The following is a 23,532-nucleotide window of genomic DNA, read 5'->3' on the forward strand; positions in this document are numbered from 1 at the left end:
TGTGTGTGGGTTTATTTTTACTTAAAACGTATTTTAAGATAAAGTTTTAAGAGTGTACTGGATGACAGCTTGGTTGGTCCATGGGTCATTTAGCTAGAAGACATTTCTTTCTACCTAGATCACTTTCATAAATAACTGCTAGGACATTGTAACACATTTACATAGAGATGCTTATATTTAATCCTAAAAGGTAGTCCTATGTGTAGTTGTATCAGAAACCGTAAGAGCTCTTTAAGACCACTTTTATTAACTCAGGTATTATGAAAGGAATCACTGAAGAATATGAAAGCTCAAATAAGATTAAAAAATGCTTTAATACTGCTGCAGAAGTCTTTCAGTTCAGGAGCAGGCAATAGAATGTATAGAATGTTTACCTTATGACCAGATACAACCTCCCAAGAAAAACTGGATCCTGCAGGGCAGCTGGTCTTCACAGTTCCTACTGGGACTATAGTTGCAGGACGTCATTGACTTTTCTCTTTTTAAGGTAGTTAAGTACAGGTAAAGGAATGCTTCTAGCAAAGATCTTAATAATCTCTTGATTATCAATGTCCATGGAGGCTTTTTAGTCCTTCCTTTGCTTCTGCATTCTTGACCCTTGGCTGCTTTCACCTCTCCTAATTCTCCTGTCTTTCTGAATGGGCCATTCCAGTTTTCAATAGGTGACTTCTACTTCTTCCTGTCACCAGTGTTGGTGTTGCCTGTGGTTCTGTTGTGTGCATTTCTGATACATATAAACACTCTAGAAGTCTTATTGACAGATTCCACAATTACTTAAACATTGTCAATTCTGGCCTAGATTGCTATGTTAAACTCTGGTCCCCATCTCCAACTTTATGGGCTTTTGTTTTTAGCTATACCAAAGCTCAAACTTGTTCAACTGAATGCATCATTTTCATTACTACCACAATCCCCTAATTCTCTGCCCTTCTAAAAGCTGTCTCCTCCTGCGGTATTTTCTGACTTTGAATGGCACTATTGTCTAGCAATTTAGGTCAAAACCATGACTAATATTAGATACTTTCCTCTCCATCAAATCTTTTTCAATCCTGTTACCCTACTGCTACTAACTAGGCCTGGATAATGTCAATGCTTATATGATAAAGGCTGGATACCTTAACCTGGATTTCAAGCTTGTGGGCAAGAACAAATGAAACTAAGAAAAAATGGGCTGTATAAAGGGTATTAAGTGCCGCTCTCTGTTGAACTGTTGGATGAAACTGGCTTTAATGATCCAGAGGAAGCCTTACATTTGAATGCATTCTGTTCTTTCAAAACTGCTAACCAGGTTTCGTGTTTATTACTACTTGCTGCTGCTGGGAAAAAGTTAGGAGCTACTATGTTTTACTCCTTTGATTTTTAAATAATAGCAGCAGCACAAATCCCAGGATTCTCAAAGCAGTTCCAACCACAACAAACCAAAAACTGAACTACAGAGAAATGGGAAACAGGTGTGTCCGGTTTAATAAAAAGGGAAAGGGTCATCAGGTGGCCACATCCTTTCCTTGTCATTCATATCCCCAACCTTCAGATCCTTTCTACTCATAAGTTTGAATACAGTCAAGGTTAGTTGGGTCAAAAACTGATGTTGATTATGATTAAAAAGAGATACAAAACTTAGCACCTCCTTCATTAACTTGATAAGAAAAAAACTAAAATATTTTTATAGCTGCCTGGGGGAGATCTTAATCCTTTCACATAGACAGATATCCTCATATCCACAGGAGGCCATGTGGACTAAAACCAAACAGTCCATTACTCATTCCCTCTCCGGCTCTTCTTGTGGCTCTTCTTAGACCTGAAATGGCAACACATATAAATAATTATATTAAGAAGCTGGGCAGCTGGGCACAGTGGCTCATGCCTGTAATCCCAGCGCTTTGGGAGGCCAAGGTGTGCAGATCACCTGAGGTCAGGAATTCGAGACCAGCCTGGCCAACACGGTGAAACCCTGTCTCTACTAAAAATACAAAAATTAGCCAAGCATAGTGGCAGGCGCCTGTAATCCCAGCTACTCGGGAGGCTGGGGCAGGAGAATTGCTTGAACCCGGGAGGCGGAGGCTGCAGTGAGCCAAGATCGCACCAGTGCACTCCAGCCTCAATGACAGAGTGAGACTCCGTCTCAAAAAAAAAAAAAAAAAAAAAAAAAGGACTCCTCAGAAAGACCTTGGTATGCTAACACTGATGGGGATGGAGCTGACACTCGATATGCATTAAACTGCTTGGTAGTTTTTTGGTTCAGAGCAACACTTGAGTCAGGCATTACTATCCAAATTTTAGCACTGAGGAAATGACCTCTCAGAGGTTAAGAGTGCACCCAACAGGCCAGGCACAGTGGCTTACGCCTGTAATCCCAGCACTTTGGGAGACCGAGGTGGGTGGATCACAAGGTCAGACTGAGGCCATCCTGGCTAAAATAGTGAAACCCTATCTCTACTTAAAATATAAAAAATTAGCCAGGCATGGTGGCGGGCACCTGTAGTCCCAGCTACTCGGGAGGCTGAGGCAGGAGAATGGCGTGAACCCAGGAGGTGGAGCTTGCAGTGAGCCAAGATTGCGCCACTGCACTCAGCCTGGGCGACAGAGCAAGACTCCATCTCAAAAAAAACAAAAAAAGGGGTGCACCCAACAGTATGGGGGTTTCTAATGAAATCAAATGAAAGTGACTTGTCCCAGGCCACTCAAGTTTTAAAACTTGGGACTGAGCCCAAAGCTCATCCATTATCCAAAGGTGCAATCCTGTAAAGCAAAACAAAACAGGTATCTCGCTTGAACCCAGGAGGCAGAGACTGCAGTGAGCCAAGTTCACGCCAATGCACTCCAGCCTGGGAGACAAGCACGAAACTCAGTTTTCACAAAAAAGAAAAAGAAAAAAGAAAAAGTTATCTAACCCCAGTAATTCTCAAAGCACTAGACCAATTTTGTAACGAAGGAGAATTCCTAACATCCCCCAACAAAACCAGAAAATTTCAGGTCCAATTAGTTGTAATTGGGACTTTCTGAATAAAGTTAAAATAGAGGTCAATTCATTACCTTTCGGGAGACTTTGAGTGGCTCCTGTGTCTGTGACTACGGTGATGACCTGGGGAAGAAAAGGCCATTGTATGAGATCCTACCCTTCTCTTATTAAACTGTCACTCTCACCTCCCCTAATACCTGCCATTGGCTTAATATTTTTTTGGCCTATGCAGGGGACACTGTCCTCTTAGTGGAAGCAACTCTGAATTAGTGGAGGAGGAGGGAGCAAAGAAAGGAGTAATGAAACCAGTTCAAACACATATACATTCAAGGGCTTTATGGCTAATTTCACAAACATCATATTGGGTTTTCACTATTATATTAGATCTTATAATTTCAGATGAAAAAACTGAAGCCAACCTTATCAGCAAAGCTTATAAGTGCAGTCAAGCTGTGAACCTTAATTTTCAAGTTCTATGTCCATTTCCTTTTCTGTTACGCAGTACAGTCAGGCACTCCTGTACTGCAGGAGGCTTAACTGCTCCTTTTACATTTCTTTGTTAAGACAACCTGTGGCAAAAGGCCCACATGCTCTACCTGGGGACTTGGAACGGGATCTGTGCCGCCGATCTCGGGACCTGCTGCGGTGACGTCTTGGACTCTTGCTCCGATGCCTTTCTCGGCGGGGGGAGGGGCTATAGAAAAGACTGGTTAGACTGCCAGATCTGGTTAGCAATATACATACAACTCCAATACCACCACTCCCTCCCCAAAGCTCTATCCTTCATCACAAACAACTGAAGGCCTACCTTCTCCTTTTGGGAGATCGACTCCGCCTATAATAAAGAGAGGAAGAAGAAAGCCTAGGTTGGTGCACTGGATATTGTAGATTGCAAAAACACCCCCAGTCTTATCCTTCACCCTTCTCTGTATCACCCTTCTCTGTATCCATGTCTTTTGTCATGTAACTCTAACACCCTCCCATTCTAACTTTAGGACTGGCCACGTGACTTGCTTTGGCTAATGGGATATTTGCAAATATGATAAAAGCAGATACTGGAAAAACATTTGCATGACTGGGTTTGTTTGCTCTTGAGTTCTGCCACTACCATGAGAATGCCCAACTTAGCCTGCTGGAGGATGACACAGAGAAGAGAAATTTCCCCTGTCATCCAAGCTAAGGCAATTCCATACCAGCCAGTAGACAGCAGACAACAGAACAGGTACTTAAAAAACTGCCTATCCAAGCTCTGCTTAAATCACTGACTGCAGACTTGTGAACGAAACAAATGGTTATTGTTTTCTGCCAATGAGGTTTTACAGGTGTCTGTTTTGCAGCAACAGAATATATTGGGCAAACATTCTCCATAGGCTGGCATTTTTCCTTCTCTAAAATCCAAACTTCTAGGCTACAGTGCTCAAAATCTCCTGGGAAAAGGCCAATGACTAGGGTTTACCTTCTGGGAGACCGGCTTCTACTCCTTCTGTAGCGCAGTGTGGGAGAGCGACGGGGCTTGTCCAAGTCTCGGTAGCTTCTCCGGCGGTGATCAGGTGATGGCACTCTTTCCAACTGGAAACAAGATGACTGGGTCACTAAAAAGCACAGGCTTATAAAGAGCCATCTAGGAACACTAATTATACTTCACACCCCATCTTGTCCCAAAGTCCATCTCCAAGTGACTTTAAAGCACAGTAACCTGACTACAAAGAAGGAGGCACTTACCCTATTAACTAACAAAACCTATTATGGGCTATGTAAGACAGCCAGAATAACTCACAGAAGAGAGAGGGAACAGAAACAGACCGGTGTGTGTGTATGTGTGTGTGTTTAGTTTATCTGCAGCCTGGGCAACATGGTGAAATCCCATCTCTACAAAACAAATACACAAATTAGCCAGGTGTGCTGTCACGCGTCTGTAGTTCCAGCTACTTGGGAGGCTGAGGTGGGAGGACTGCTTGAGCCTGGGAGGCCGAGGATGCAGTGAGCCAAGATTGTGCCACTGCACTTCAGCCTGGGCAACAGAGCAAGACCCTATCTCCAAAAAAAAAAAAGTTTGACTGCTTCCTGAAACAACTGGGCAGGCTTGGTTGTTTTCAACTTTTCAGCACTGTAACTAGTATTGAAAGAACATGCCTATGCGGTTGACATTTTCCCCCTCCTAAACAAGGCTTATTCCTTAGGATAGGTGCAATTATGAAAAGTTTTATTTCTTTCCAAGTATTTAACAGCTGCCACCATTTATTAGGCAATTATAATGTGCCAATACTCTGCTAAGGGCTTTAAGTTTATAATCTTATTTAATACTTTCAACAGACGTGGGGAAAAACGTATCATTAACCTCACTTTACATAGGAGAAAACTAAATTTAAGTAATTTGCGTAAGATTATACCACTAGTATATGGCAGAGCTGAGGTGCTTTTAATAAGGGAATATTGTTCTTGATTACAGTTAAAAAAATTTTTTTTTTGAGATGGAGTCTCACTTTTGCCCAGGCTGGAGCGCAGTGGTACGATCTTGGCTCACTGCAACCCCCGCTTCTCAGCCTCCTGGGTAGCTGGGATTACAGGCACCTGCCACCACACCAGCTAATTTCTGTATTTTTAGTAGAGATGAGGTTTCACCACCATGTTGGCCAGGCTGGTCTTGAACTCCTGACCTCTGGTGATCCACCCGCCTTGGCCTCCCAAAGTGCTAGGATTACAGGCGTGAGCGACCACGCCTGGCCAACAGAATTAAAAATTAAAGTACAAAAACAAAAAAAATTCCCATTTTCTATTACTCCCTCCCCTACAACCCTGAAAGTCTCAGGTGCCTGACCTTCTCATCCTCCTCTTCTTCCTCTTCACTGGACTCCACATCATCCATGTCCTCTTCCAGAGCGCTAACTCGAGGCTCCAGTTGCTCAGCTTCCTCTAATACATAGCGTTTCTACAGAGAACATAATGAGAGTTAGGGGTTGTTGTCATTTCCCCTATTTCTTGAAACCTCAACACTGGGCTTCAGGATTCCAAGGAGCAACAGCTGAGACAATTTCATTTCAAAGACAGTTCAAGCTTTTCATAAGTTTAACAGACCTGGAATCTATAAACTAAAGTTCTCCTATAAACATAAATACAAACCTGAAGAGAACATCTTCATTTTCTATTGGCTGTATTCCCTGTATCTTACACTCTAAAGTCATGGGAGTATCAATCAGTATAGGTATAGCCTAGAACCAAAAGTAAGGGCTTCGTACACAGAGAAAATCCAAGGGCTAATAAGTTCATGGCTGATAGTTCCACCAGAAGAGGCCTAGCCCTAGAGTAGCACCAAATCTCCAGCACACCCAGGATCTCGGGAGCTGTTGAGATTCATGCATTTTGAACTGGCTCCATTTTAATCTGGGATATGGCTTACCAATGTTTATTTGAGTGGCTAAAGATCAGAGAGGCAAAGCTGATTTTAAAAATGCCAAATGGCTAAATGTAGTGGCATGTCCCTGTGGTCCCAGCTCCTTGGGAGACTGAGGTGGGAAGATCCCTTGAGCCCAGGGGTTTAAGACCAGCCTGGGCAACAGAGCAAGACATTGCTATGAGAATTGGGCCCTCAAAGTAGGTTTTCAAATTTACAATCTCATTCTTTCCACTACATGCCCTACAGTGCCAATATAGAACAGGAGAGATGTATCACACTCATTTCCTGAAAAGATGTCTCATGGATAATCGTTTATCACTAGGAAAGGGAAGCAGGATGGTAAAGCCAAGTTTAAGGAATTAAGGGTTCAGTCTCCCACTCCTGGCCCTATCTTTATCTGTTTTATGTCCTGGCTTTTTACATGAAGACTAGTTTGAAAAAAACTGTTCATGAAGTTAAAAAATCCCTACCCACTCTAGCTATAATACCCTTGATATAACATCCTGAATAAATTTTTTTTTTCATGATAGACCAGTAATGTGCTGACGTTGTAAAAAGATTTGAGGGAGGCACAACTCACACATGCACGTGAACTACAAAAGGATGGGGAAAAACAAAGTTTCCTTGTTTTAAACTATTCACTTTTAAAGCCCTACCCTTCAAATATTTTATCTATTTTCCTCTCACTCCCAATCCACTATCTTTCTCCCAGACAGGAAGACTGTTTATTAAGAGGACCCATAAGATCCACAGGCTTCAGTGTTTAAGGTGTGTGTATGTGTTTGTCTGTCTGCCTGTCTAGAAAGAGAAGGGTGACTGTGGTAAGAGACTTTTATTTCTTACCTGCAGCCGGGGCAGAATGATATCACAGACTCTCTCACTGTGCAATAGTTCATCAATAAACTCATCAACATGCATCAATTCAAACTCTGCAAGAAAAAGTCATTAGCTCAAACAACTTGGAAATAACAGATTTAGATGCCAAAAAGTAAAAGAAGTGTTAAGACCTCATATCAGGACATCTATATACTAGGCCTCTTTAGAAGAGATTAAGGGATGAATGAAGATGTCCCAATTAGGAGGAGACAAACACAAAAGCAAGCACAAACAGTCCTGAATTACGTAGGGGTGATCTTGAAGAGATCATATAATTCAAATATAATTTCTCATCTGAACCTGCAATGTTTCTAAATTTAGAACATGTATCTTATATGGCACATGGAGTAATAGCTTTTGAGAACTGGCCAGGAGTGGTGGCTCACGCCTGTAATCCCAGCACTTTGGGGAGGCCAAGGCAGGCGGATCACTTGAGGTCAGGAGTTCAAGACAGGCCTGGCCAACATGGCGAAACCCCATCTCTACTAAAAATACAAAAATTAGCTGGGCATGGTGGTGGGCACCTATAATCCCAGCTACTCAAGAGGCTGAGGCAGGACAATAATTTGAACCTGGGAGGCAGAGGTTGCAGTGAACTAAGACCATACCACTGCACTCCAGCCTGGGCAACAGAGCAAGATTCCGTCTCAAAAAAAAAAAGAAATTATGCATATATATAAATTATATATATAAAATGTGTGTGTGTGTGTGTATATATATATATAGCTTTTGAGAACTTCCATGGTAAACATTACCTTACTTCTGGGGTTCTCGACCATGGGCAATTTTGGGCACATGCCCATCCTCCTACTTAGAAGGAGATGTTACTTACATCTAGTGGTTAGAGGCTAGAGAGCCAATCCTCACACAAAAATTATATGACGCAAAATGTCAACAGGTTGAGAAATTCTTAGTTTTACATAATAAAATAATAAATAAATAACTCCATCATGGCCATGACCATGTCCATCTTGTTCACCATGGCATTTACACCACATAGCACAGTATGTGACATGTCAATGGCACTTAATATGTACGTATTCAATGAATGAATAAGTTTAAAGTATAATACTAAATTCTTTTTTTTTTAAGATGGAGTCTTGCTCTGTCGCCCAGGCTGGAATACAGTGGCGCGATCTTGGCTCACTGCAACCTCCGCCTCCTGGTTCAAGCGCTTCTCCTGCCTCAGCCTCCTGAGTAGCTGGGATGACAGGTGTGCACCACCACACCCTGCTAATTTTTGTAGTTTTAGTAGAGACAGGATTTCACCATATTGGCGAGGCTAGTCTCAAACTCCTGACCTCAAGTGATCTGCCCGCCTTGGCCTCCGAAAGTGCTGGGATTAGAGGTGTGAGACACCGTGCTTGGCCCCAAATTCTTAACCTTCTACTGTTTAATGATACAGGTAGGGGTGAAAGGTAAATGTTCCTATCTTCTGTTATGACACCAAGTGAGAAAAGGCTTTGACTGCAGTACCTAGAATCCCTCCTTAACACATTAAGTAATCTCTTTGTAGACGGTATGGAGCTGCCTCTCTCGGATATACTTATTTTTCAGTGGGATTCCTGTATAAAAATGAGTACACTTAAGTCTATATGCTGCAGTGTGAAGTACAGTGCTAGAGGAGAGGCCAGTAGAAAGAACTGTGAAGACGTAAAATACGGAAAACTAACTTTGTCTGAGAGGGCTAGGGAAAGTTTTATGGGGAAGCCATTCTGCAGCTAGATCTTTTGTGACGGAGAACATATAAAGGGGGCATATGATGCAAGGCAGGGATTAACATAAGATGCACTTGGAAAGGGAGGCAGACAGAGGCAGGCTAGGTAAGGCCAACACGAAGCTAGTAGTCAGACTGAAAACTCCCATGAGGGACAAGGGAAAACTTGCATAAAGACAGTAACAATGTAGATGAAGAGGAGCATTCACACTGTCTATGACAATGCAGAGGTAGAAGTACTGGTGAAATAAAAATTGGCTTAAAAATGACAATCAGGAGACTTAGCACCATACTCACCCCCATTTCGGTTCTGGCTCTTGATTTTTCGATAGTCATTGTACAAAGGCTCCAAGTACTTGTAGCAATCAATTGCAGTGCCTGTCAGCCTCATGTAAAGTGCCCCCAGCATGCGAACATACCTGATAGAGAGATAATAGTGAAACAACAGGCCATCCTAGAAGTTCCTAAGTTTTACAACTAGCTTTTCTCATGACAGTAGTGGATAAATATGTTCTTCTCTTTGGCAGGTAAGAAAGCTGCAATTGTGGAGGTAGAATTAAGCTGAAGAAAGACAGCTAAAATATGGAGACCTGGGTTCAAGTTCCCATGCTACCATTTATGGCTTTGGGAACATCATACATATTGATCAACTTTCAAATATATCATCAGTAAAACCAGAATAAAACCTATTTACCTCACAGGATTACTCTAAGAATCAAACGAAATACCGAATTTTATTTTATTTACTTATTTTTTAAGGCAGAGTCTTGCTTTGTTGCCCAGGCTGCAGTGCAGTGGCACGATCTCGGCTCACTGCAACCTCTGCCTCCCGGGATCAAGCAATTCTCCTGCTTCAGCCTCCTAATAGCGAGGATTACAGGCACCCACCACCATGCCCAGCTAATTTTTGTATATTTATTTATTTATTTCTCAAGACAAGAGTATTGCTCTGTTGCCCAGGCTGGAGTGCAGTGGCACAATCTCAACTCACTACAACCTCCACCTCCTGGGTTCAAGCGATTCTCCTCCCTCAGCCTCCCGAGTAGGTGGGATTACAGGTGTGTGTCACCGCACCCAGCCTAATTTTGGTATCTTTAGTAGGGATGGGTTTTGCCATGTTGGCCAGGCTAGTCTCAAACTCCTGACCTCAAGTGATCCACCTGCCTTGGCCTCCCAAAGTGCTGGGATTACAGGTGTGAGCCACGCCTGGCCAGATACTGAATTTTAAAACAGAAAGTAGAAGATATATTTAATAACAATACAAGAACAAGTACACATAAACATGACTGCTGGTTTTGGAAAAAAGTAAGTCATCTGGGTTCAAATTCTGACTCCATGATTTACTAATTCTGTGACACTACTGGTCAAATCTGTGTTTTCTCAATCCTTGTAAAATGGAGATAATGCTACTTAATTTATGGCTTGGTATATAAACAAGAAATGCATTTAAAGTCCTAAGTACAGCATAGAGCACACAGTAAGTGCCTAACAAAAGTTAGGTATTTTCTAGCTATTAATGCTTTATAAGAGTCGTCCCTCTTCCCTTTTTCCTGTATCCAACTACTTAAATTTCCTCTTGGGTAACTACGAGGCATTTGAAACTCACAGTTTCTTTGTATGAGAAGCAGAATACTGTACCAAAGAACATGAACTCTGAAGCCAGATTTGCCACTTACTAGCTGTTTGAACTTGGGCAAAATTACTTAATCTCTGTGCCTCAGTTTCCTCTCCTGTAGAATAGGGATTAAAAGTTTAGAAGGTTGTTGTGAAAGTGAAATGAATTAGTATACGCAAAGCCCTTAGAGCATGGCACATAAGAAGCTATTATGTCTGTCTCCTATACTTGTCTGTGATTTCCTTGAGAATGGGTAATACAGTAATGAGAAGCTGACATTTTCTAGGTGTTTACCGTGCAGCAAATGCTGTGTTCAGAGATCCGCATGCATTACCTTCTTTCACTCTTACATTATAGTCACCATTTTACAGATAAGCAAAGTTTAGAAAATTAAGTAACCCCTCCAATGTCAAGTTAATGGGCAACAGAATCTGGATGTGAACCCAGATCTAACACCTCTTAACCACTACCTTTTGTTGTTTGATTTTCACCCCTGAGCGTCCAGTGCCTACCAACATATCAGGCACTCACTTTTGCTTAATATATATTTAGTGAATTTGTGAAATCCTTTTTTGGGGAAAAACTACCACCAAAACTGAGAAAGTAAAGTAGAAGATTAATACAATCAGAACAGATAAAATACAAACTTGGCCGGGTGTGGTGGCTCATGCCTGTGTTCCTGGCGCTCTGGGAGGCCCAGAGGGGAGGGGATCACCTGAGGTCTGGAGTTCAAGACCAGCCTGGCCAACATGGTGAAACCCCATCTCTACTAAAAATACAAAATCTAGCCAGGCGTGGTGGCACATGCCTGTAATCCCAGCTACTCGGGAGACTGGGGCAGGAGAATCACTTGAACCCAGGAAATGGAGGTTGCAGTGAGCCGAGACTGCACCACTGCACTCCAGCCTGGGCAACACAGACAGACTCTGTTTCCAAAACGAAAAACAAACAAACAAAATACAAACTCAAGGACTCAAAAGCAAAAATCTGGAGTGGAACTCTGTAGAAATGAGATACATTGTGTACACCACTCTTAACCAAAGCCCAATGCTGAACCGCCAAAATTAAACCTCTTATATTAGCTAGTGAACATTGCACTCACTTGAAATCTTCATTTTTGATAAACTCTACAATGATATCCTTCTCGGGTTGAATCTGAAGCATCTTCAAGGTTAAACACAGAAAGGGTGTTGGTTTTATGTTGCCACCATAGACGCCACCCACAAACCTTAACTCCATGGCTTTATCGACTACAAGTTCAGCTAAAAAACAAAAAGAATAGAGTGACATATTAGGGCTAAGCTCTTCCTAGTTGAAAGTGGAGAGTTAGTTCAAGCTTTGGTTCTCCTAAATACACATCAACAGTGTAATATTAGGAGAACGAATGTGTATTAGTAACAGTAACGACAGCAGCTAATATACATTGAGAATGGATAATAAAATAGGTACCCTGCTAAACTTTTCATATTATCTCACTTGACCTTTTTTAACAAGTCATGAAGAAAGTTCTAGCAATGTTCTTATTTCCAGATAAGGAAAATGAGGGCTAAGAAAGGTAAAGTGACTTGTTCAAGGTTCACAGATTGCCACAGGACATGGATTTAAAGCCAGAATTCAAATCGGAAGATTACCTGGAAGACTTCTCTGAAGCACTGACATTTATAAATACTGGAACTGGCCCAGATCTAAGGATAGTAAGATCATGAATTTGGTTTCAGGCATATTAACGTCAGGTCCTTAAAGACCTTCAATAGATTGTGTCAAAGTGTTATATTCGGACCCCTGAGCTTAACACTGTTGCAACCCAACCAGCTATCATTAAATATGGGATAACTCACAGAACCCAACTGAGACACCCTTCAGAACATGACCTTATCAGATTCATCTGTGTTCCCAATAGTCGACACAAGACGAGGCACTTAGTATGCACTCAAATTTTTCTGAATGATCGACATACTCCGCTCAAAACCCCACCCCCAGAGGCCAGTCGCTAGTCCCACCGGAGCTCGGTCAGGAGAAATTGGCCACAAGGCTGCCGAGAGGGGCTCTGCATGCTTTCGCTCACCCGTAAGTCCGAAGCACTCCTCTTTCCAGTACTTGGACTCATAGATTCGCGTTCGAATGATCTTCTCCACCAGATATTGAGGGTTGGTGCCGTGGATACTGTGCGCATCCTTCACTGTACGGTTAGCCATTTTAGAATGCCTTCAATTCTATTTCCGTCGGATCCTTTAATGCGTCACATCCAGGTTCAGAAAAAAACACCTAGGGGAATGGAGAGCGGTAGAAGTTGTTTCACTAAAAGGCTTAGGCCACCATCTTGAAACCGGAAACACCTCAGCGCAAAGACCTTCCGCGCACCGCGGCGCCGATCGAATCAATGATGGCGGCTGCATGTTAGCGGATTTACGTCAGGCGCCCCTCTTAGGTGTACGTAGTGGGCGGGGCGAGCTAGTTGGTGACGCAGCGAAGGGATGGCCTGGGGGCGGGGCCACGCCGATTGGCGCGAAGTTTTCTTTGCTCCTTCCACCTTCCTTCCATTTCCAGCGAGACACACGCTTTCGTCCTGGCGTGCGGCCCGTAGCTGTAGGAGGAGCCCTGCTGGTACAGGTTAGAGGTGCTGCATCCCCCGGAGCTCTCGAAGCGGAGGCGGTAGGAAACGGAGGGCTTGCGGCTAGCCGGAGGAAGCTTTGGAGCCCGGTGAGTGTGGTGTCCCGCGGGTTGCGAGGGACTCGGGGGAAGGCGCAGCGGAACCTCTGAAACTGAGGACGTTCTCTGTAGACTCACTCATTGATTCTTTCAGCTGACATGTACCCAGCGCCTGTTCAGTGCCAGGCACTGTTCTGAACTGTTAAAGAGCGTTCCTCTGTTCCACACTGCAATTCCTAAAAGCGCTGCAGGGAACTGAGTTGCAGTGGGGAAGGCGGAAGCCAACAGCCGAGAAGCAGGAGCACTCCTGCCCTCCATACCCTGAGGCTCAGTGATGACTTTCCCTCCATCTGCACTTGTAAAGCACTCGACTTACTTCGTTCTTTGAGCTATAGTGTAGGAATCACTACAGGGAAGGCGGAGCAGAGATTATTACCCCATTTTACGGACGTAGCAAATTGCGCCCAGAGAGGGACGTGTCTTAGGTCGCTTTTCGTGACTAAGCAGTCTGGGCTCCTACCCAGATCTTTTTTTCAGATGAGCTCCTAACTGCTGGACTGCCATTCACCTTGTTTTCAGAAGAGAAGTCTGCTGGCTCTCTTCTTCTCTTGTCTAATCCCGGAACTGAAGGGTCTTCTGCCGTGACAGTTGGAAGCAGCATTCTTACCCTGGTCTATTTGTGAAACTGCAATGATTAGATACGATGCTAGTTGTCTGTAACGCATGAATAATAGTACCCTCTTCTCTGCTGTATTAGGTGGGCTGGAAATGCCAAAGGAGTTTCCAATATGACAGAATGGTTTAAGTCCCTCTGCAACAGTTTTTAACTTTAATGGAGGGCAATATGTGGCCTTTAGGAGGTTTGTGAATCTGCCGAAATTGAATCCAAAATTTTGCTTGAATTATATGTTAGTTCCATAATATTCATCAAATGATACTTAATAAATAAAACCACTGTACCTTACAAATAAATGGAAGGGATTAAGGTAGTGGGAAAGTGGATTTACCATTTTGCATTTTTTCACTTAATCTTCCATTATCCTAAAATAGTGCCTGGCACACGATGGGTACTTAATCAATATTGGTTGAATAAAAGGAAGATTCTATTCTCTCCATTTTGTGGGTAAGCAAATTGAGGCCCAATCCACAATGCTCAGTCAGTGGCTGGGAAGCCTGATTTATTATAATAATAAATACACCAAAAGCAAGCTGTCAGTTACATATTAACATTATCCAATTTCACACAATGTGTTGTAAGGTGAAGTAGTTAAGAGCACAGTAATTGCAATCTGGCTTTTTGGGGTTTGAGTTAAGGCTGTGCCATCCTGTATAAGATAGGACAAGTTATCACCTTGAAGTGATAATTAACATCTGCCTTTCTTTTTTTGAGACAGAGTTCTGCTCTGTCGCCCAGGCTAGAGTACAGTGTTGCGATCTCGGCTCACTGCAACCTCCACCTCCCGGGTTCAAGTGATTCGCCTACCACCACACCCACCTAATTTTTGTATTTTTAGTAGAGACGGGGTTTCACCATGTTGGCCAGGCTGGTACCGAACTCCTGACCTCAAGTGATCCACTTGCCTCAGCCTCTTAAAGTGCTGGGATTACAGGCATGAGCCACTGCGCCCAGCCTTTGTATTTATGTTTCATCCCTGTGTGCATTTTATAAGTGTCATGAAGACATTTATAACCCCTGTATTACTGTCTTTTAATTTCACTCTGTTAGATGTTTTACACCTATTGTGCCTTATTCCTAGTATTTCTAAATGTTATAGTTTCATTTCTTAGGAATTGACCTTTCTGTTTTCCTGGATGGGAAGAGATAAGGCATAGTACAAGATGGACACAGATGATACTAAATTGCCTGTGTGTTATCTTCATAGACCATGACTTCAAATAAAATGTTTTCTTAGTCTAAAACATATGGGAGTGTAGCAGGGGCAGAAAATAAGTCTGAACTCATTTGAAGGCAGGGACTATGTCTTAGAATCCATCAGATAAATACCAAATATTTATCGTAGTAACTCAGAGTTTGGATTCTTCCACAGGAGCCATGGCACACTACCCCACAAGACTGAAGACCAGAAAAACTTATTCATGGGTTGGCAGGCCATTGTTGGATCGAAAACTGCACTACCAAACCTATAGGTGAGTGATGGGATCCTTTGGTTGTCCTGGAAATACAGCTTCTCAGGCTAAACAGTCAACTTGTATCTAGCCTGTTCTAATTACTACAGATTGACAATGAATGAACAGGAGATTAGAACTGATTGTAAGGAGGGGTTTTGTTTGATGCAAGAAGGTGATGGGATAAATATAGCAGTTAGTGATGAGGCAAAATTATGGTAGGCTCATAAAATTTTATATGTATGATAATGTCATGTCTATTTAAGGTGAGTTCTGTATAACTTTTGATGATAACGAGATGATAGATGTTTTTACTGTGTCTTTCCCAGCCCTGGAGATCCCTGACAATTTGACATTGTTACTGAGCAGCTTGACAGCCTTGGGAAACATTTGTTGTGGGAAGCATTTGTTGTTGTTTGTCAATAACTGAGAGGAATTAGGGTTCATAATAAGACCTTTGGATTCATTACTCAGCTAAAACAATTCATTCAACCCACTTTGCCTATTCTGAAATATAACTGGGCGAATTGGTTTCCCAGTAGGAGAGTTGGTCAGCAGAAAGATATCAGGGGATTGGAGAGCCCTCTTCTTTGTGCCCAGGGGATCTGAAGAGCTTGACCCACTTTAAGTTATTTCCTAATGTGCTTCTCTGTTACTTCTAGAGAAATGTGTGTGAAAACAGAAGGTTGTTCCACCGAGATTCACATCCAGATTGGACAGTTTGTGTTGATTGAAGGGGACGATGATGAAAACCCGTATGTTGCTAAATTGCTTGAATTGTTCGAAGATGGTGAGTTTGGGACTGGAATAATAAACCGTTCCTTGTCATGAATGATTGAGAGGTGGGGAGATTGTCGACTCTTTTGTTCACAGCAGTGTGCAGGGCACATTAGACTGAGGTGGGATCACGTAAGAACTAGCTGCATCTTCTTCCATCTAGAAAACTACTTTACTCACCAAAGCAGTATTGAGTAAAATGGAACTGGAAGGCTCAGTAATTTAACTTTTTCATTATTTGGGGAGATAAGAATGGCTATTAAGGCAGAATTGGGGGGGCTGGAGAGAATGGATGAATTTGGGAGGAAGAGAAGGAAAAAACAGTTAATTTGCACTATGATAGAGATGTGTCCTTTAATTTTGACATGAAGGTTGGTAATACATTTTGCAAGTGCTACTTCGTTATAAATGAAGAGGTAAGTTGGATTTCGAAGGTGTAGCAGTTGGGGCTTCAGTCAGGGAGAACAGAAACGCTTAAGGTGTTTTACCCAGAGGAACTTGTGTGTTAGTGTTGGAAAGGCTAGAAGAAAAGGTGACATTTCCCAGAGATGAGTAAGTGCAGGAAGCCACTACTGCCCCTAGGCTGGAGGAGCAAAATGGAAGGTGGCATCATCCAGAGCCTACAAGCCCACATTGAAAGCCTTAGCTGATTTGCTGACCTTCTAACCCTCTGCAAAACAAGAGGAGAGCACAGAAATGTGGGAGCTGGGCACGGCTCCACAAGGAGGGTTAGGAAGACAGCAATTTGAAACTATCCAAAACTGCCTCATTCAAGAGACAGAAGAATGGCATGGTCATTAGGTAATCCTATGGTAGTCTGTATGCTCAAGAGAAGGAACTGATAAACTGAGTGGATAAAGATGTTTTACATTACTATAGTCCCCCTTATCCATGGTTTCAGTTTCTGCGATTTCAGTTACCTGATGACAACCGTAGTCCAAAAATGGTAAATGGAAGATTCCAGAAATAAGTCATAAGCTTTAAATTGTGTGCCATTGTGAGTAATGTGGTGAAATCTCACGCTGTCCCACTTGGAATGTGAGTCATCCCTTTGTCCAGTGTATCCGTGCTGTACAGTATGTATGTATAGGAAAAAGCATAGCATATCAGGGTTAGTGGCAGTATCTGCAGGTTCAAACATCTACTGGTCTTGGCGCATACCCTCAGCAGATAAGGGGAGAGTACTGCACATAGATAAGGGGGATCTTTGACATACTTTCTCTTTGACATACTTTGAAGTATGGAGAAAAACCTCATCAAACTAATGTCTAATAGAGGCAGCACATCAGAATCACGGTTTTCGGTGTATAGATTCTAGAATCCTCTCTTGGTGCTCCATTGGATGGCTTTAGTCTTTCTCTGAAGAAAGCTAACAAGAGAAGAGATGATGATGATGGCAGTAGTGAGTGTTCTTTCAGTTGGAGCTATTGCTGGTGTGGAGTGATGCAAATCGTATGCGGTAATAATAAAGCTGAAGATTGCAAGCATGCGTTTGCCAGAAGTCATCTCAGTGGTTGATGCTGTAATTCTTTTGTGTGTGTGTGTGTGTGTGTGTGTGTGACAGAATCATGCTCTGTCGCCCAGACTGGAGTGCAGTGGCGCGATCTCAGCTCATGCAACCTCAACCTCCTGGGTTCAAACAATTCTCCTGCCTCAGCCTCCCGAGTAGCTGGGATGACAGGCACCTGCCACCACGCCCAGCTAATTTTTTTTTTTTTTTTGAGACAGTCTTGCTCTTGCCGCCCAGGCTGGAGTGCAGTGGCACCATCTCGGCTCACTGCAAGCTCCGCCTCCTGGATTCAAGCCATTCTCCTGCCTCAGCCTCCCAAGTAGCTGGGACTACAGGCACCCGCCACCACGCCCAGCTAATTTTTTGTATTTTTAGTAGAGACAGGGTTTCACCGTGTTAGCCAGGATGGTCTCGAGCTCCTGACCTCACGATCTGCTTCCCAAAGTGCTGGGATTACAGGCGTGAGCCGCCACACCTGACCAACTTTTTGTAGGATTTTTGTTTTGCTACTGTTTGATTCTGTCTTTATAGTCACTGATTTTTATTTGTTCATTGCCTGTGTTTAGAGTAGCTCCTCTCAGAGGCCTTTTTGTCATTCCTTTGCTGGCGATAGCACCATTAGGAAATGGAGCAACCCCAGAAGAGCGGGTGTGTGGGCTGGAATTAGATTGCTGCAGTTGGTCATGTGACCTTTGACAAACTCCTTTAAGGTCCTCGTCACTTGATTTCTTTGCCTGAAAAGGGGGATAGCTGTAGTACCTACCTTGTAGGGTTATTAGAAGGATTAAAGATCGGCCGGGTGTGGTGGCTAACGCCTGTAATCCCAGCACTTTGGGAGGCCGAGGCAGGCAGATCACAAGGTCAGGAGATTGAGACCGTCCTGGCTAACACGGTGAAACCCCATCTCTACTAAAAACGCAAAAAAAAATTAGCCGGGCGTGGTGGCGGGTGCCTGTAATCCCAGCTACTTGGGAGGCTGAGGCAGGATAATGGCGTGAACCTGGGAGGCAGAGCTTGCAGTGAGCCAAGATCAAGCCACTGCACTCCAGTCTAGCTGACAGAGTAAGAGTAAGACTCTGTCTCAAAAAAAAAAAAAGGTAACACATGTTGGGCCAGGCACTGTGGATCATTCCTGTAATCCCAGCACTTTGAAAGGCCAAGGCGGGCGGATCACTTGAGGTCAAGGGTTTGAGACCAGCCTGGCCAACATGGTGAAACCCCATCTCTACTAAAAATATAAAAATTAGCTAGGCGTGGTGGCAGGGGCCTGTGGTCCCAGCTACTTGGGAGGTTGAGCCAGGAGAATCTCCTGAACTAGGGAGGCAGAGGTTGCAGTGAGCCAAGATCACGCCACTGCACTCCAGCCTGGGGGGCAGAACAAGATTCCGTCTCAAAAAAATAAATAGAAAAATGTTGGCCAGACATGGTGGCTTATGCCTGTGATTTCAGCACTTTGGGAGGCCAAGGTAGGCAGATCACATGAAGTCATGAGTTTGAGACCATCCTGGCCAACATGATGAAACCTCGTCTCTACTAAAAATATAAAAATTAGCCAGGTAGGATGGCAGGGGCCTATAATCCCAGCTACTCAGGAGGCTGGGGCAGCAGAATCGCTTGAACCCCGGAGGCGGAGGTTGCAGTGAGCCAAGATGGGGCCACTGCACTCTAGCCTGGGTGACAGAGACTGTCTGAAAAAACGAAACAAAACTACACACATCAAGGGCTAAGCATGGTGTCTGGCACATAGGAATTGCCCAGTAAAGTGTCCTTGAGTTGTCTTAACCTTTCCCTTTCCACCGAATTCCTTCTAGATTCTGATCCTCCTCATAAGAAACGTGCTCGAGTACAGTGGTTTGTCCGATTCTGTGAAGTCCCTGCCTGTAAACGGCATTTGTTGGGCCGGAAGCCTGGTGCACAGGAAATATTCTGGTATGATTACCCGGCCTGTGACAACAACATTAATGCGGAGACCATCATTGGCCTTGTTCGGGTAGGTGATGTCACAATCCTTGGTTCTACCTTGAAGCTTATTTCTGTCTGCCTCCTGAACTGCATGACCCCAGAAATATTACCGGCTCTAATTTACCCCATGGGGAATATATTATTTTCTGTCATCTTCTGTGCTTGCCTGTCTATTTCATCTCAACAAATATTTATTGAGAGCACATATCATGTGTTAGGAGCCTCCTGCAAGAAGTGACATTTGGGTTGTGACCTGAGGGATGAGCAGGAATTAGCAGATGTATGTCAGGTGGATGTTATATTTAGCTATGACTGTGGCATGCGTAGAGCATTGTGAGGCTGAATATGCTGGCTTAAACGAGGACTGCACCTTGAATAAATCAGTACAAAGAGTGCTGGTTGCTACAGACAAATTTGTATGACAAGATTTCATAATAAATCAGGTGCTAATGAGCGACTGGTTTGCACGCTGAAGTAAGTCACTGGTTATGAGATTTTCCTGAAGTGACTTCAGGCTCCCCAACATGGGATTAGGTTGTGGCGTGAGGTGTGGTTGTATGCTGATTCTGTGGTTCATTGAGCGTTAGGGCAGAGACTCTCGTCTGGCGTGATTATTGTAATTTATCTTTGAGTTAAATGAGTGAAGGAAAGAAAGCTAAAGGAGTGTGAGGCAGAGGCAGAAGTTGAGGCAGCAGGATGAGTATACACAGAGAGGCACAGGGCTTGGGGCATCTGGGCAGGAGCACAGTGGTGGGAATAGCAGGACTGTGACAAGACCACTTCAAGCAGTATTGCACACTCTGCAGGTAAAACGAGGCCAGATCTTAGAAGGCATTGAAAAAGTAGTTTAAGTAATTTGGTCTTGCAACAGTGGGAGTCATTATTGGCTGTTGAGCAGGAGAGCATGTTTAGATAAGTTGGTGGGGAAACTTGGCATAGGTGAACAGAATGGACTGGAAAAGAAAGCAATGATAGGGTATAAGAATATCAGCTAGGAGGAATCTGTGAAAATAACCCAGGAGGGAGATGATGCGTATTTGAACTAGGTTGATAATAATAGGAATTGAGAGGTGAACAATAAACATGTTTTAAAATGAAAGGAATAATTTATATATTTCATTGATGTCTTTAAAGCCATTAATGATTAAATGAGTAAATACTCAGTAAATACTCATTATTCTTTTTTTTTTTTTTTTGAGACGGAGTCTTGCTCTGTAGCCCGGGCTGGAGTGCAGTGGCCGGATCTCAGCTCACTGCAAGCTCCGCCTCCCGGGTTTAGGCCATTCTCCTGCCTCAGCCTCCGGAGTAGCTGGGACTACAGGCGCCCGCCACCTCGCCCGGCTAGTTTTTTGTATTTTTAGTAGAGACGGGGTTTCACGGTGTTAGCCAGGATTGTCTCGATCTCCTGACCTCGTGATCCGCCCGTCTCGGCCTCCCAAAGTGCTGGGATTACAGGCTTGAGCCACCGCGCCCGGCCAATACTCATTATTCTTATGTGTTTTTCTAGCAATATGTTATGCCATGTCTGTGCCTCTTTAGATTGGAAAGGTAACATTTTAGGTACAGATGTGGACTTAAATGTTTTTAATTGTAGCTCTGATGGCATACTCCTTGGCTGTCTTGGGGCTCATCTCTTCCTGCTTACCTGTACTTCTGAATTCAGGTGATACCTTTAGCCCCAAAGGATGTGGTACCGACGAATCTGAAAAATGAGAAGACTCTCTTTGTGAAACTCTCCTGGAATGAGAAGAAGTTCAGGCCACTGTCCTCAGAACTATTTGCGGAGTTGAATAAACCACAAGAGAGTGCAGCCAAGTGCCAGAAGCCCGTGGGAGCAAAGAGTGAGAGTGCAGAAAGCCCTTCTTGGACCCCAGCAGAACATGTGGCCAAAAGGATTGAATCAAGGCACTCTGCCTCCAAATCTCGCCAAACTCCTACCCGTCCTCTTACCCCAAGAGCCAGGAAGAGGCTGGAGCTTGGCAGTAAGTTGTGGAAGGGATCACAGTGGGCAATACTGGGGCTAAAGGATTATGTGATAAAAATGTTCATTTATGGGACAGTATTGAGTTAGTGATCATAGTGCACTATAGCCTGGAACTCAAGTGATCAAGCTCAAGCAATCCTCTTGCCTCAGCCTCCCCAGTAGCGGGGACTACAAGGGTAGGTCACTGCACTTGGCTCTATTTTCTGGGTGTTTTTGTTTTTGTTTTTTGAGACAGAGTCTTGCTGTGTCACCCAGGTTGGAATGCAATGGCACAATCATGACTTATTGTAGGCTTGACCTCCTGGGCTCAAATGATCCTCCTACCTCAGTCTGCCAAGTAGGTGGGACTACAAGTGCATACCACTATGCCTGGCTAATTTTATTTTAATTTTTTGTAGCAAGAGCGTCTTGCCGTGTTGCCCAGGCTGGTCTCAAACTCCTGGGCTCAAGTGATCCACCCGCCTTGGCCTCCCAAAGTGCTGGGATTACAGGCATGAGCCACCATGCCCAGCTATCAGAGTTTGTGTTTCATTTTAAGACTTCACCCATTTTTTATTTAATTTTTTAAATATGTGAAACATTAATATCATTCGAGTCAAAACTACTTAAATCTACCTAGAAAAGCACTACTCCTTTCCTTACCTTCCCACCCTGCTTACCCCACTTTCTACATGTTAATTAATTGTTTTACTTTCTGGTTTATCTTTCGTATGTTTCCTTTTGGAAGAATCAGCGGATGTGTATGCATATATGTATACCTATGTACAGACACGCATATATTTTTATTTTTCATTTTCTTACCAATAGGGTAGCATACTGGATATATTCTTTTCCAACTTGCTTTTTCCCCTTACAATGTATCTGAAACTCACTCCACAGCCTTTCTGAGAGCTCATCCTCACTTGTTATATATAGTCATTCATCCTTTTTGAATTTTTTGTGTAGGTGTCAAGTTCTTCAAGTATAAGTTACTTGTATTCTTGATAGCTCTATAGTACACTATGTGTTTTAGGAACTAAATGTAAAGTACAAAACAGAAAATGCTGCAAAAATATTAACTAATCTGTAATATCACCTTCAGAAATGAAGGGGCTGACTGGGGCCGGTGGCTCATGCCTGTAATCCCAACACTTTTGGAGGCCGAGGCAGGTGGATCGACTGAGGTCAGGCATTCAAGACCAGCCTGGCCAACATGGTGAAACCCCGTCTCTACTAAAAATGCAAAAAATTAGGCGGGTGTGGCAGCATGTGCCTGTAATCCCAGCTACTCGGGAGGCTGAGCAGGAGAATTGCTTGAACCCGGGAGGCACAGGTTGCAGTGAGCTGAGATCACACTATTGCGCTCCAGCCTGGGCGACAGAGCGAGATTCTGTCTCAAGAAAAAGAAAAAAGAAAAAAAAAGAAATGGGGGGGTTTTTCTTTTTTTTTTCCTTATGTCCTCTCTTCTTCATCTTTCAACTCTGTTGAAATTTTACCTTTCTTTCAAGATATATCTCAAAAGCCATCTTTATGAGCACTCATGTGCTTCTGGACACTTATTTCACTTTATATAATATAATAGGCAGTCTTGTATATCATCCGTTAGACTAGAGTGTTTTGTGTATTGGAACCAGGGTTGAGCCTCATTCAACTTTTGTTTAACCTTAGCCCCCATCACATGCCTGCCTTTTTAACTGCACAGTTGGTATCTGCAAATGGGCAGCTGGGGTCCTTGGTGCTGTGGTCCTCGTGAGGGAGGAGCAATTCCACACAGTTTTGTGTATTCACAGAACCCAGTGGATTGTTCCCAGGAACCCCACTTCTCTCCAGTGGCAGATACAATCTGGGTTATTGTGCTATCAAGTAATCATTGTTACTTGATAGCATCTCTAGTATAAATTTCTTCAAATGTCATTGAGTTAGGATTGAAGGCGTGTGATGTTACCCCAATTGAGACCCACTGTTCTGATAGGTTATTTCAGG

At 43.4% G+C, this 23,532-nt stretch overlaps 2 protein-coding genes, 1 long non-coding RNA gene and 1 pseudogene across 3 annotated transcripts in view; 2 read left to right on the top strand and 2 right to left on the bottom strand.

Annotated features, from left to right (window-relative positions):
• Positions 1-226: 226 nt before the first annotated feature.
• On the bottom strand, positions 227-12,943 carry PRPF38A (pre-mRNA processing factor 38A). The gene is made up of 10 exons (XM_045386315.3): positions 12,627-12,943; positions 11,664-11,823; positions 9,244-9,365; positions 7,197-7,282; positions 5,778-5,888; positions 4,416-4,528; positions 3,768-3,794; positions 3,556-3,653; positions 3,034-3,082; positions 227-1,798 (listed from the first exon to the last, which is right to left on the bottom strand). The coding sequence occupies exons 1-10, from the start codon at positions 12,754-12,756 to the stop codon at positions 1,756-1,758; spliced, it is 939 nt and encodes a 312-aa protein (XP_045242250.1). The 5' UTR covers positions 12,757-12,943; the 3' UTR covers positions 227-1,755.
• LOC135965488 (uncharacterized) lies at positions 4,060-9,644 on the top strand. The gene is made up of 3 exons (XR_010578470.2): positions 4,060-4,181; positions 8,322-8,442; positions 9,474-9,644. It is a non-coding gene; the product is annotated as an uncharacterized lncRNA (long non-coding RNA).
• LOC123571263 (small nucleolar RNA U13) lies at positions 6,878-6,958 on the bottom strand (annotated as a pseudogene).
• A 94-nt stretch (positions 12,944-13,037) lies between the features above and the next one.
• Positions 13,038-23,532, top strand: part of ORC1 (origin recognition complex subunit 1) — a 32,880-nt gene continuing 22,385 nt past the window's right edge. The window contains exons 1-5 of the mRNA XM_005543370.4: positions 13,038-13,261; positions 15,259-15,358; positions 16,000-16,127; positions 19,436-19,614; positions 21,250-21,568. Coding sequence (XP_005543427.3) covers positions 15,264-15,358; positions 16,000-16,127; positions 19,436-19,614; positions 21,250-21,568 — 721 coding nt within the window. The 5' untranslated portion in view covers positions 13,038-13,261; positions 15,259-15,263. The remainder of the gene's footprint in view (positions 13,262-15,258; positions 15,359-15,999; positions 16,128-19,435; positions 19,615-21,249; positions 21,569-23,532) is intronic.

Source organism: Macaca fascicularis, chromosome 1 (assembly GCF_037993035.2).
Source record: "Macaca fascicularis isolate 582-1 chromosome 1, T2T-MFA8v1.1".
In the NCBI taxonomy this organism is placed as follows: Eukaryota; Metazoa; Chordata; class Mammalia; order Primates; family Cercopithecidae; genus Macaca; species Macaca fascicularis.

Coding starts and splice junctions, on each gene's coding strand:
- PRPF38A (XM_045386315.3), bottom strand. CDS start 12,756: ATGGCTAACCGTACAGTGAAGGATGCGCACAGTATCCACGGCACCAAC. Junction 5,889..7,196: donor TCATTCTGCCCCGGCTGCAG/GTAAGAAATAAA, acceptor TGTTCTCTGTAG/AAACGCTATGTATTAGAGGA. Junction 3,654..3,767: donor CGATCTCCCAAAAGGAGAAG/GTAGGCCTTCAG, acceptor TCTTTTCTATAG/CCCCTCCCCCCGCCGAGAAA.